Source organism: Quercus robur, chromosome 7 (assembly GCF_932294415.1).
Source record: "Quercus robur chromosome 7, dhQueRobu3.1, whole genome shotgun sequence".
NCBI lineage: Eukaryota > Viridiplantae > Streptophyta > Magnoliopsida > Fagales > Fagaceae > Quercus > Quercus robur.
The window spans coordinates 40143445-40156415 of NC_065540.1; the positions used below are offsets into that span (position 1 = coordinate 40143445).

General features: G+C 36.2%; 1 protein-coding gene across 1 annotated transcript; it reads left to right on the forward strand.

Annotated features, from left to right (window-relative positions):
- Positions 1-7075: 7075 nt before the first annotated feature.
- Positions 7076-8637, forward strand: LOC126693422 (UDP-glycosyltransferase 79B9-like). The gene has a single exon (XM_050389385.1). The coding sequence runs from the start codon at positions 7204-7206 to the stop codon at positions 8572-8574; it is 1371 nt and encodes a 456-aa protein (XP_050245342.1). The 5' UTR covers positions 7076-7203; the 3' UTR covers positions 8575-8637.
- Positions 8638-12971: the final 4334 nt, after the last annotated feature.

Below are 12971 nucleotides of genomic sequence, written 5' to 3' on the forward strand. Positions count from 1 at the left end.
TGACACTATTCATCAACTAATTTGTCTAGGTACCTCTCAGCAAAATGGTAGAGTCGAACGAAAATTTCGTCATATTCTTGACACTGTTCGTGCTCTCCTTCTCTCTGCTAAAGTTCTTACTCCTTTTTAGGGCAAAGCTGCTCTTCATGCTATTCATGCTATTAATCGCATTCCAAGTCCTGTTATCCAAATCGCCTTTTAGGGTCACCTCTAGACTATCACCACCTTCGCTCCTTCGGTTCTGCTTGTTTCATTCTTCTTCAGCCACGTAAGCTTAACAAACTTGAACCTCGGTCAAGGTTTTGTTGTTTTCTTGGCTATGGCGAAACTCAAAAGGGGTATCGATGCTATGATCTTGTCTCTCATCGTCTTCGTATCTCCCGTAATGTTGTCTTTTGGGAACATCTCCTCTTTGTCGAGCTCTCTCACTTCCGTGCCTCCCTATCTTCCTCCTCTGTCTTAGATATTTTTCCAGATAAGGCTCATATTCCTTTTGTAGCTACTCCTGATCCTCCTGTAGTTGCTTCTGATTCTCCTGCAGACTTCTCTATCCAACCACCAAATATCATTGATCCCTTTCTTAGTTCACCATTTAATGAACAGCTGGAAGATGAATAGGTCGAAGATGAGCTACCTAACCCCAACCCTGAGCTTAGGTCCCTTGCTCTTGCTCCGCCTGAAGATCTTGCACAAGACATTCCACCTCGTCACTTAACTTGGGTAAGATCCATTCATGCACATTTACTTGACTATCATTGTTACACTGCCCTTGCTACACTACATGAGCCTCACACCTATCGTGAGGCTTCCACTGACCCTTTGTGGCAGATTGCAATGAAAGAGGAACTTGATGCATTATCTAAAAACCATACTTGGGATCTGGTGGCACTCCCCCTTGGGAAATCTGTGGTTGGTTGTAAGTGGATTTACAAGATTAAGACTCACTCTGATGGGTCTATTGAGCACTAAAAATATCGTCTCGTTGCAAAAGATTTAACACAGGAGTATGAGATTAATTATGAAGAGACATTTGCTCCGGTTGCTCGAATCTCATCTGTTCGTGCCCTCTTAGCTGTTGTTGCTGCTAGTAAATGTGACCTTTTTCAGATGGATGTCAAAAGATGAATGCGAGCCGAGTTTGAAGGAAGGAATTTAGGAAGCCTTGTCCTGGTCTCAAAGTAGCAGGACAAGCAATCCTTGTGTGAGAGGAAACCATAGCATTGAGCATATGTGAAGATCTCTGGCTTTGTCGAAAGCACAACATTGGCTCCCCAATGCTCATCATTAATTTTTCTAGATACTTCTTCCATTGAAGATATGAAATTAGGAATGAAGTTTGGGCTGGATTCCAGCTTTATGGAACCACAAAATTCGCCAACTAAAGAGGCTTGAGGGTCAGAGAGGGAGACAGTGAAGAAGAAGAGGAAGATGAAGAAAATGAGGAACACCATTTGGTGCTCCATTTGATACTTTGTTTCCTTTGTTTCATATGTTTTAGAATTGGTAAGAAACAGAGCAAATGGATGTTTATCTCCTTCTTTTTCCCTCTCTCTTTTCATGTGAGAATTGGGAGAGGGAGAGAAATTGAACCCAACAAGGGAATGGTGTGGTTTTGTGTAAATTGTTTTCTGTTTCTTCTTCTTCTTTACCTGCATGCTAGATTGCTTGGCTCTTCTTCATGTGAGTTTATTATTTTATTGCTTGGTGAGTTTGATTTCTTCCCATTATTTTATTGATCCATGTGTAAAAAAAATTATTATTTTATTGATCCGTCAACCACGTCAGCATTCCCCGTTAGTTTGGTGACAGAATGGTGCTTCAAGGACTTTAATGTCCCGCATTAATTGGTTTAGGGACTAAAAGTGGTAAAAATAAAATGTAGGGACTAAAAGTGCATTTACGCCTTGTATGAACTCAATTACTTAATTAATCCCTTGCATTAAGATTGAATAATGGAGGAGGGATTTACTCATGCAGTGATTGAGGGGATGCTAAAATTGAATAATATGCAGCTCTATACTTGGGAAGTTGGGGTTTTCACAATAAAATCTATTAGTTTATCCATTTATGTTTCCTTGAAATTTACATGAGGAAGTGCAGCAAGTTGTCAGGATAGAGCACTGTTGTTGTATTTGGGTATCTGAACTTATGTTGAAATTTAGTTTATTATTGTTAGGACATATGTGAATCATGTTAGGAGCATATGTCAATATTTTATGTAATTGGCTAATCTTTTGACAAAACGCACTTTACTTGTAATTGGGTAGATCTAGGATGTGTTTAATACTTCAAGAAACAAGGTTTCAAGTTCAAGTGTTAAAGCCATGCAAGTCTGTCCAAGAAACAAGTGAAGATGTGCTGGATTTTAAATCTCGACAGCTAGTATCTATCGAGGTTTAAAAGCTGCTGAAGTCGATGCTCGACAACTAACTCGATAGATAAGCTATCTATCGAGGTTTATGAAAGACAGATTTTCAGCTCTGATTTCATCCAATCCATGTGTATATGTTTGGACTTCCTTTTTTCACAACTCTAAACATATATAAGGATTATTTTTAGGGCTGTCAAAGGATGCGCAAGTGTGTAGCAAAGTTTTGTTCATGCAAATTGTGACCGGAGACAGAATTTGCCCTAATTCATCTTTCTCTTAAAGAAGCTGTTGTGTTTGTACACTGTAGGGTTTTATGACCAAGGAGTTTTGTGATCTTCATTGTATGATAAACTGAAGAACTTTGCAACCAACATCTTTCTCAAGTTGGTAATTAAGTCGCGTACTGGGATCCGCGCATCTACTAGTTAGTCACGTACTAGGAGCCGTGCATTAAAAAGGAGAGATTGTCACTACAAAACAAGTCTAATTGGGTATTGGGGTAAGGGTTCAACAGTAATTTGGTATAAGGTACTGAGATTCATTTACTTATAACTGCTTGTTTTGATAATAGTGGATTTTCGGGAGTGGTGATCTTAAAATCACCCGGTAGGGTTTTTGCCATGTTGGTTTTCCCCATTCATAAATAAATCACCGTGTCAACTTTATTTTCCACTGCATATCTATTTAGTTGGTGATTTGTTTGTGTTACCACGCGTTTTGCATGTTAATTGAATTAATTAATTAATTAACTTGGCTAAATTAATTGATTAATTTATCATAAGGGGTCAATACATTCTTGGCTTATCAATTATTAAATTGTACAGAACATATACCGTGTGTGTATATATGCATCAAATTTTTTTTTTTTAATCTTTTGGAGCGGCTCTGTATTAGAGTTGCGGTTTGTAAAAAGGATTTTGATTGTCTCACACTTATAGTTTGTAAGATATCCATACAAGTCTTGTATCATCATCTGTTAAATGTGGAAATTCTTAAACAAAATGGACACTTGGTGTGAAGGCTTGGACACTATAAGTGCGGACGGTACACTAGGGAGAGTGCGAAACAATAATTCTTTTGTAAAAATGCCCCTAAAAGATAAATATTTTGTGGGGTTTGATTAAAAAATTAAAATCTTTTATCAGCAAAATAACCTTAAAAATTATTCCACGAGTTTTGTTTTTCAATGCAACCAACACACACAAATATTTTTTTTTTAAATATTTTTAAAAACTTAAGAACATCAACTTGACTTAGCAGACAAACATAAATTTTCATACTAAAAAATCACATGGGTTCCAGTTAGCTCAACTGTAAAATTTTTTTGTTATCGAATAAAAGACATGGGTTTCGAACTCCACCTACACTAAAAGTAAATTAATGTTTTACCAATAAAAACTAATTATCATGGAGTACAGGGCGTTATAGGTTCTAAATTTTCATACTCAAAAATCACGTGGGTTTCAGTTAGCTCAATTGTTAAAGTTTTTTGTTATCGAATAAAAGACCTGGGTTTCGAACTCCACCTACACTAAAAATAAATTAATGCTTTGGCGATAAAAACTAATTATCATGAAGTGGACGTTATAGGTTCTAATTCTGTCATACTTATTGAAAAAATAAAATAAAAAATAAAAAATCACAAAAAATAAAAAGAAGGAAGCAGATAAGCAATAACATATGGGGGGCACTCCTCTCAACATGTACAAGCAATTTGAAGAAGACATTTAATACATGGAAGAAAACATCAAGATTTTCAGCTACTTTATCAATATCATGCAAATCAAAAGAAAACTTCAAAACAAGGCATTTGTCAAAAAATTTGAATGCTATAGCCAGAAAAGCTTGGGTTGACAGTGAAAATCAAAAGAAATTAGACCAAAATGTGATAATTTCATTGCCAAGGGTTTCTTTCTCTTTCATGGGACCTTAGATATATATTTCTCTGCAAAGAGGTGGGTTAAGCATGCATCACGAAACTAATTTTAAATGTGTAAAGTGATACTTTTTATTTGTCATCTCTAAGAGCATGAGCATTAGAAAATGCTACTCTATTCTATTTTACCATCTTAAAAAGCCACTTTATTACTTATGTCATACCATTTTACAATACCTCCAACATCCCAAAACTCTATTATTTTACCATTTTATTAAAATATTATTTTTTAAGGCCAAAAGCAAACATAAAAAATAGTTTTTTGGTTACTTCCTCTCTGTGCTCACTTCCTCCAGCTTGGTCTGTGCTCACTTCCTCTCTCTCTCTCTCTCTCACTTCTCTATTACTTATCTAGGTTTGATTGTGCTCCGGTTGTGGATCATGGGTCATGGGTCATGGATCGTGAATTCATGATATGGGTTTCGCCGTGCTCAGCATCCAATGGATTTTTGGGTTTCGCCGTGTTGGTTTTGATCCGGTTGTGATATGGGTTTTTTGGGTTTCGTCGTGCTCTGTGGTGTTGGGTTGGCTGTGATGTGGGTTGCTGTGCTGTGGGTTGGCTGTGCTGGTGAAGCTTTAGCGATGGTGTCGCCGTGTTGGTTTCGCCGTGCTTAGCATTCGATGGGTTTTTGGGTTTTGCTATGTTGGTTGTGATCCAATTGTGATATGGGTTTTTTGGGTTTCGCCGTGCTCTGTGGTGCTAGGTTGGCTGTGCTGTGGGTTGGTTGTGCTGGTGAAGCTTCAGTGATGGACAGACAAAGATGAGAGATGAGAGACAGAGATAAGAGAGACAGAGATAAAATATATATATATATATATATATATTTTACAATACTGCTACAGTGCAGTTCTACATGCTACAGTGCAATTCTACATGTAGAATTGCACTGTAGCAGTATTGCAAAAAAATTTGCAATTCTTGGGTTTACAATTCTCTGATACAAAGCATTTTGAAGCATTTTGGGGCTGCAAATGCCAAATTCTCCTTACATTTGGCATTAGCATTCTCTAAAGCTAATGCTCTAACAGCTCACCCTAGCAAAAAACTCAAAAAAAAAAGAAAAAAAAAAACTTTTTATTAGGTCTCTCTCATTCTCAATAAAATACATTTTCTCTCTAACCGTTCTCCATTTTTTTCTCTCTCCAGCCCAATGGGTCAAAAGGGTCAAGCTTTTGTCCTGTGCACTCATGTCCTAAACAAACCAACTTTTGATTATGAGTAGGACTGTGCAAAACCGGACCATGGCTGACCCAACCGACCAGCGCCGATGATACCGCACCACCGTTGGAGCCGACTGATGGAGTCGACGTCAGCAAATGGAGGGCAACCCCAGTTCCGACACTGGTGTAGTACGAAGCTTGGAATGAAAATCTGAAACCGACGATATCACCGAACCGACCGATATATCAAGTATATATTAACACGACATCATTTCAGATATTTTCCTTTCTATTTTTTAAACAAAACAGTGTTGTTTCACTTAATTTAAAAAAAAAAAAAAAAAAAAAAAAAAAAAAAAACACCATGAAAACGACATTGTTTTGTGCACAGCCCTGACCCTAACTCCCTAAGAGTAAATACTTTCTTTTCTCTCAGGCCTCTTAGCTCTCTTGTGGGCTGGCTCTCACCTCTCATTGCCACTCTCTCAAGTCTCACCACCTCACCAGTCACTGGCTCACCACCTCGCAGTTGCCAGCCACTCACCGCTGGTAACTCCATCTCTCACCTCTCACCTCTCACCTAAAAAGTTCTTAAGATTCTCTCTCGCTCTCTCTCTGCCTCAAGTTCCAACCCATTAAGTTTTTGAATAACTATTCTTCAAAATGAGAAATAATTATTCTTCTTTAAAATGTGGTATTAGCTATTCCTTAGTAAATGCAATAATTTCAAAAATTAATATATTTCTAAATAAACAAATTTTCCATATACATCTAACAATTATAAAAATAAAAAATCATAAAAAAAAATAACACATATCTCTCTTAAATTTAAAAATAACAATTTTTAAGGAGATATAATTGTATAAGATATTTCCTAAAATAAATGTTAAGTTTCATTCTAATGTTATAACTCACAAACAAACTAATAAATATGTTTAGTTATTACATTACAACACGCTTTATTACTAGTAATAAAGATTACAATTCATGTCGTAATCTTCATTCAGTGTACCAAACGTACCCTAAATGCTAACATTTTTTTTTTTTTTTTTGTTGGCATTTTTCAGCATTTTGAAAATTCTAAGTGGACATTTTGCTTGATGTGTGAATAGGTTTGTGTGAATAGTTTGTCAAAGTGAACAATTTGCTTGAAATCTTGAACGTGTTGTGTATTGGGCTTGAAAGCTTAATTTTTTTATTAAAAAAAAAGTTATTTAATGTTTCAAACCGATCAAACCAATTAAACGAATTGTAGAAATCACATTGCTATAGGTCGGAAAACCGATCCTAAACAGTATGTATCGGTTCTAATTATTAAAAAACTGATCCTTATCAATTCGGTAATAAATTTAGAAAAAAATCTAGCCGACCGAATCACGTACACCCCTAATTGTGAGTGATCTATTCCCATTTACTTTCTTGTTTTCTTCAAAAGCCATGACAACTTTTTTTCTCTTTTTTTTTTTTTTTTTTTTTTGAGAAAAATGACAACTTATTTACTTTATTGTCGGCGCACATAATGTGAATAATTATGTCTGTCCCTTTGGTTGTTATTGCGCGCGTAGGACTGGTAGGAGTTTACATGGACCGCCTTTTTTGAGAGAGACTGCAGGGAATCATTCTCGAGCATACAATAATTCTCTCCAGAAAAAGCCAGATCAAACACATAAAACATTAGGAGAAATCATTCAGTTTTCAAGTGGCTTTTAAAAAAGTCATCATAAATCAAGCAAAGATGAGCACAAAACTTCATGTAGCAATGTTTCCCTGGTTTGCCTTTGGCCATTTCATTCCTTACCTTCACCTTTCCAACAAGCTTGCAGAGAGAGGCCATGGAGTGTCCTTTATAGTGCCCAAAGGAGCACAATCAAAGCTACAACACCTCAACCATTATCCAAACCTTATCAACTTCTATCCTCTTCTCATTCCCCACGTAGATGGACTACCCCTTGGTGCCGAGACTGCCTCGGATGTTCCTCTTCCACTTCATATGCACCTTGCTATAGCTCTCGACCAAACCCAACACCAAGTTGAAACTATTCTTACCACTCTCAAGCCTGACTTCATCTTCTTTGATTTTAGTCATTGGATGCCAGTTCTGGCTCACCAATTTGGTACCAAGGCCATATTCTATTCTGTGGTAAGTTCGGCTACACTTTCATTTCATATGGTCCCTTCTAAGAAAATTGCAAAATATGCCACAAATGAAGAGCTAGTTCAACCCCCTCCAGGCTATCCTTCTTTGTCAGTGCTACTAAAACCCAAGGAGTTCGAAATTGCAGAAGTAAAAATACTTGTGGAAGATCAAGGAACTGGGACGTCCTTGTACTTTCGAATCACCTCTAGCTTGAAAGACTGTGATGCCATAGCCTTAAGGACAAATCATGAGGTTGAGGGGACTTATTGTGACTATCTAAGGCAGCAGTATTCCAAGCCCATATTGCTAACTGGACCTGTCCTGCCTGAAATACCAGTGACGAAGCTTGATGAAAAATGGACTAATTGGTTATCCAATTTTGAGGAAGGTACTGTGGTGTATTGTGCATTTGGGAGCCAAACTATATTACAAAAGAACCAGTTTCAAGAATTGGTTTTGGGGTTTGAGTTAAGTAGGCAACCATTTTTTGTGTCGCTGAGTGCTCCAGATGGATGTGCAACAATTGAAGAAGCTTTGCCAGAGGGGTTTGAAGAGAGAGTTAGAGGGAGAGGGTGGGTGTATGGGGGTTGGGTTCCACAAACACTGATGCTGGAGCACAAATCTGTTGGGTGTTTCGTGACCCATTGTGGTCATGGATCCATGTGGGAGTCTCTTCTTAGTAACTGTCAAATAGTATGTGTTCCATACCTGCTTAGTGATCACATTATGAGTGCTAGATTAATGGTGGAAGAACTGAAGGTTGCAGTGGAGGTGGAGAGAGAAGACAATGGGTGGATTTCCAAGGAGAGCTTGAGCCATTCCATTATCTCTGTGATGGACAAGGACAGTGAGGTAGCTGGGCTGGTGAAATATAATCATGCCAAATTAAAGGAGGTACTTACTACTGAAGGTCTGCAAGAGAGGTATTTACACAATTTCATTCAGAGCCTGCAAGTCCTTTTGGATTGACAAATAAGTGTTTGTATGGACTCGACTATTTTTAATTAATCCCTTGTACTAAGATGAGTACTACAGGTTTCATTAATGGAGGAAGTATTCACTCATGCTGTAGTTGAGGGGAAACCAAAATGGTCTTGGAAGGAAGTGTTGCAAGTTATCAGTTCAGTTATGCCTACTTTTAGGAGCACTTAAAAAAAAAAAAAAAAAACTTTCGATGTGGTTTATTTGGGTATATCTATTTTTTCTTCTTTTCTAGGCTGTATCCATATTGTGTTTTACTTCCCTTTCAGCTAAAATCAATTCCATATGTTGAGTGAAGTTGATAGCTTTGTCCATAACTATGTCAAAACAGGCATGCTGTTTCTTTTTAGTTTAATGAAATTGAAGCATATCAAAAAAAGAAATGTCAAAACAGGCCTGCTGAAATATAAATTAATTAATTAAACACCAAATAACATTAGCGGTGACTTGGCTTCCAGACTTTTTCTTGAAGAAATGTAGAATAATTTATCATATATTCAGAGTTAATTAAGATAAATAAATATGATTTTATTTTTATTTTATTTTATTTCCCCTGTCAAAAATTTCTAATATAATTGGCAATTAAAAAATTCCAAATTTTTTAGATTCCAAATAGAAGTAACTCTTTTAGGGGCATCAGATGGCAATTTCTAAATTTTTATTGGGACATGTTGTTGCTTAGCTTATATCTTCTCACAGTGTAACTAGACCCCTAATTTTGTTGTGGGGGGACTTTAAACAAGTAGATCTTTTTCATGGATTTCAATAAATTAAATAATTTTATTTCTCCTTTTATTTTCTCTTTAAAAATATCTTTAAAAGAGTGATGACTTCTAAATTATATACTAGTAATCAGGATCTCATGCAATATAAGGAAAATTAATATAAAAAATATTAATATATAATACATATTTATTTCTTAATTAATAATAAATAAAGAGTCAATTGGAAAAGTTGTAGAAAAGAACATTAGTAGTTTTATTAGAATTTGTTTAGAGGAAATTAAATCTAATTCAATCAAAATTTGTTTAGTTTTATGTTACTTTATAGGAAAAGACGGTAAGTTCTGATTAGTTTAAACTAACAAATTTAGAATTATTTTTAACTTAAAAAATCATTTTAAAAAATATATATTAGAATAACGACGTTCACACTAGTTTTCAAAAGCTTATGGACAAAATTATAGAATAAGTCAACACAATGTCAAAGTTTTTGATTTTATATTATACTAGTTAGAAACACATGCAATGTTTTAACAAAAAAATTATATTCCTTTTTTTTCTCTCTCTCTCTCTCTCTAATTGAGGGCATAAATATAAGAGGCTTCATTGGGAATTTTTATAGAATTTAAACTCAATTAAAATATACTTATTTGAATGACATTAAAAAATGTAGATTTTCAAAAACTTAAATGGCAATATCTGAAGAAGTAAAAAAAAAAAATCAAAAATTTTATTTTATAATTACATATTGATATGTATTATACTCGGGGGGGGGGGGGGGGGGGGGGGGTCATATTGATATGTAAAAGAACCTATAATCCTTGGAATAATTTTCGCACTCAGAAAAAAAAAAAAAAAAAATGTGGTGATCAAACTTCAATAACCTTTCTAACAATAAACTATCCTTGCCACGGACTCAAATATACAACATGCATATTTCAAGCCCCTTATACTGATTCAAAACCCCAAAAGATCATCAGATTTCAGTGAAATTGCTGTAATTAATAATAATTTCTAGATTTGACAAACGGGTTAGATCTGGTTTAGATCAACCCTTATTTTTTCACATACAAAAAAATTTAACAAAAATTACTAAATATATAGTCAAAAATAACAAAATAGTCAAAAATAAACGTTAAATAACGCATAGATTCGTAAGTTTCCGCAATTCAAAGTTTGTTGAGGGGCCCTTTTTGCGTGTAATTACTTTGCTAGACCGGGCTTGTTTTGGGGTGTTTAGCCTGGAACTTGACATTGGGCCAAAAATACCAATGGCTTCCATTGCACTTTTAAGCCTACAAAATAGCTAAATCTCAAAGTTTAAGAATCATGATAATGGTTTGTAAAAAAATATGGGTTGATCCGAACTAAATCTAACCCGTTTGTCAAATCTAGAAAATACTATTAATTACAGCAATCTCAGAATCATGATAATGGTTGAGATAAAGTAATACAAAGCTAGACAAAAAATGAACTAATTGGTTATGCAATTTTGAGCAAGGTATTGTGGTGTATTGTTCATTTGGGACCCAAACTATATTACAAAAGGACCGGTTTCAAGAATTGGTTTTGGGGTTTGAGTGATTGGGTTAAGCGGGCAACCTTTTTTTTTTTTTGGTCTCCAAGTGTTCCAGATGGATGTGCAACAATTGAAGAAGCTTTGCCAGAGGGTAACTACAATTTTTTTAGCAAAATTGGACAAAAATGCCTAAATTGGATAACTTTGAATCTTAAAGGACTCAATTAAATGAAAATAAAGTTAGATAACTGAAATAAATTTTAGTCAAACTTAGAGGGTGTACTTGCATTTTTAGCCTAAAATATATTTACTTCTATATAAGTGCTTGTGGGGTGTGGGAGGTAAGAGCCGGGGTTCAAGTTCCAAGAAGGAATTCACACATATACAATTTTGGCACTATAAACCAATTAATGGATTGTCAACATAAGTTATGGCCTTGGTTTCTCTACTCATATTTTTTTTTTTTGAGAAACAGGTAAGTCAATTTTATTGAAGTAAATCAGCCTGAAATACATGAATTAAATTTTGTGGAAGTTCTTCTATCCACACATCTGTATCAACAGATAAAACTGCTCTTGCTAATCTGTATCAACAGATAAAACTGCTCTCTTAGCAAGGGAGTGGGCTAAATTATTGCCCCCTATATACATGACAGAAAGATGGGAACCAGGAGCTAGCTTTTTTAATATCTTCAATAACATGGCCCCACTGTGTCCTATTTGGTTGTGAATTATTAATAGCTGTGATGACCTTCAAAGAGTCTCCCTCAACTTCCACGTGACCAAGACAAAGCTCCTGGGCAAAGAGAAGAGCTCTCCGAGCAGCCAAGGCTTCGACCAAGTCCACAGAACTAGGAAGTGGAATAATTTGGCTCAGTGCAGCTATAATCATGCCTTCCGCATCCCTCACTGCCACTCCCAGTCCCGCACGCGAAGAAACTTCAAAGATAGCACCATCGAAGTTGAGCTTGTAAGCTCCTAGACCCGGCGGCTTCCATTTCCGTCTCAAGCACTGAACTGGAGTCCGAGATGGCCTGTCGTGAACGTCTCGGAATTCCTGCAGAAGCTCCCATGCCCGTCGCACCGTTTCACCTACTCCCCAAACCGGCTGCTTCTCTCTTAATCTATTCCGTCGAACCCAAATACACCATGCCACCATTGAAAACAGAGCAGCAACGTTTGGACTTGTCTCTGCCATCACGGATTCGACAAGCTCACCAAAGGTTCTGAAAACTTTAGTCCGTAGGGAGCTAAAACCAGGGTCCGAAAGCCAAATGCCTTTGACTCCATCACACAGCCATAAACAATGAATGGTGTCTTCAGGGTGTGCAGTACAAAGATTGCAGATTTTGTCCTGTAGAACGTGCCGTGAAAACAGGTTCTGCTTAGTGGGCAAAGACTCCCTTGAAGCTCTCCACAAAAAATGCTTCACTTTGTTGGGTACTTGCAACTTCCAAATTCTATTCCAAAAAAGCTTACAACCCTCTGCTTCAGATGAACTAGGCAGAGCAACCCTGCTTTCCGAAGATAACAACTGGTATGCGCTTTTAACCGAATAATTCCCATCAGTAGTGAGTGGCCAAATTAGCAAGTCCTCCATTGGAAAATGACTCACCGGGATACTTTGAATACGTTCAGCTTCCCATGGTAAGAAATTCTGCTCAATAAGCTCCTTATTCCATGCTTTAGTACCAGGGATGAAAAGATCCTTGACTGTGGACAGAGACGGATTGAACTTGGGAGATACAATCTTACCTCCCCCTGTACAATCTTATTTCTATAGTAAACTACTACTCTTTTTTATTGTCCAGTTAATGAATTTGGAGAGTTTAAGAGTTTTATAGTTCTTTCTCAAAAAAAAAAAAGAAAAAAAGAAGAGTTTTATAGTTATTCCTAAACTAAAGTTTTATAGTTTATATTTACCTTTTCATTTCTTAATCACCCTTCCATGATATATGAGAAGCACATAAATGGCCTCCCTCTCTTTATGATGCTTCTTCCTATGGGCTCCCCCTCAGCTTCACAATGATATGCATCTCTCTCTTTCTCTTCTTTACAGAGTTTTGTATTAGGAAATATTGTTCAAAATGCATTAATATTGTATTTGCAACACCATAAATTTATGTTGAATTTTATGTCAAAATA

Coding starts and splice junctions, on each gene's coding strand:
- LOC126693422 (XM_050389385.1), top strand. CDS start 7,204: ATGAGCACAAAACTTCATGTAGCAATGTTTCCCTGGTTTGCCTTTGGC.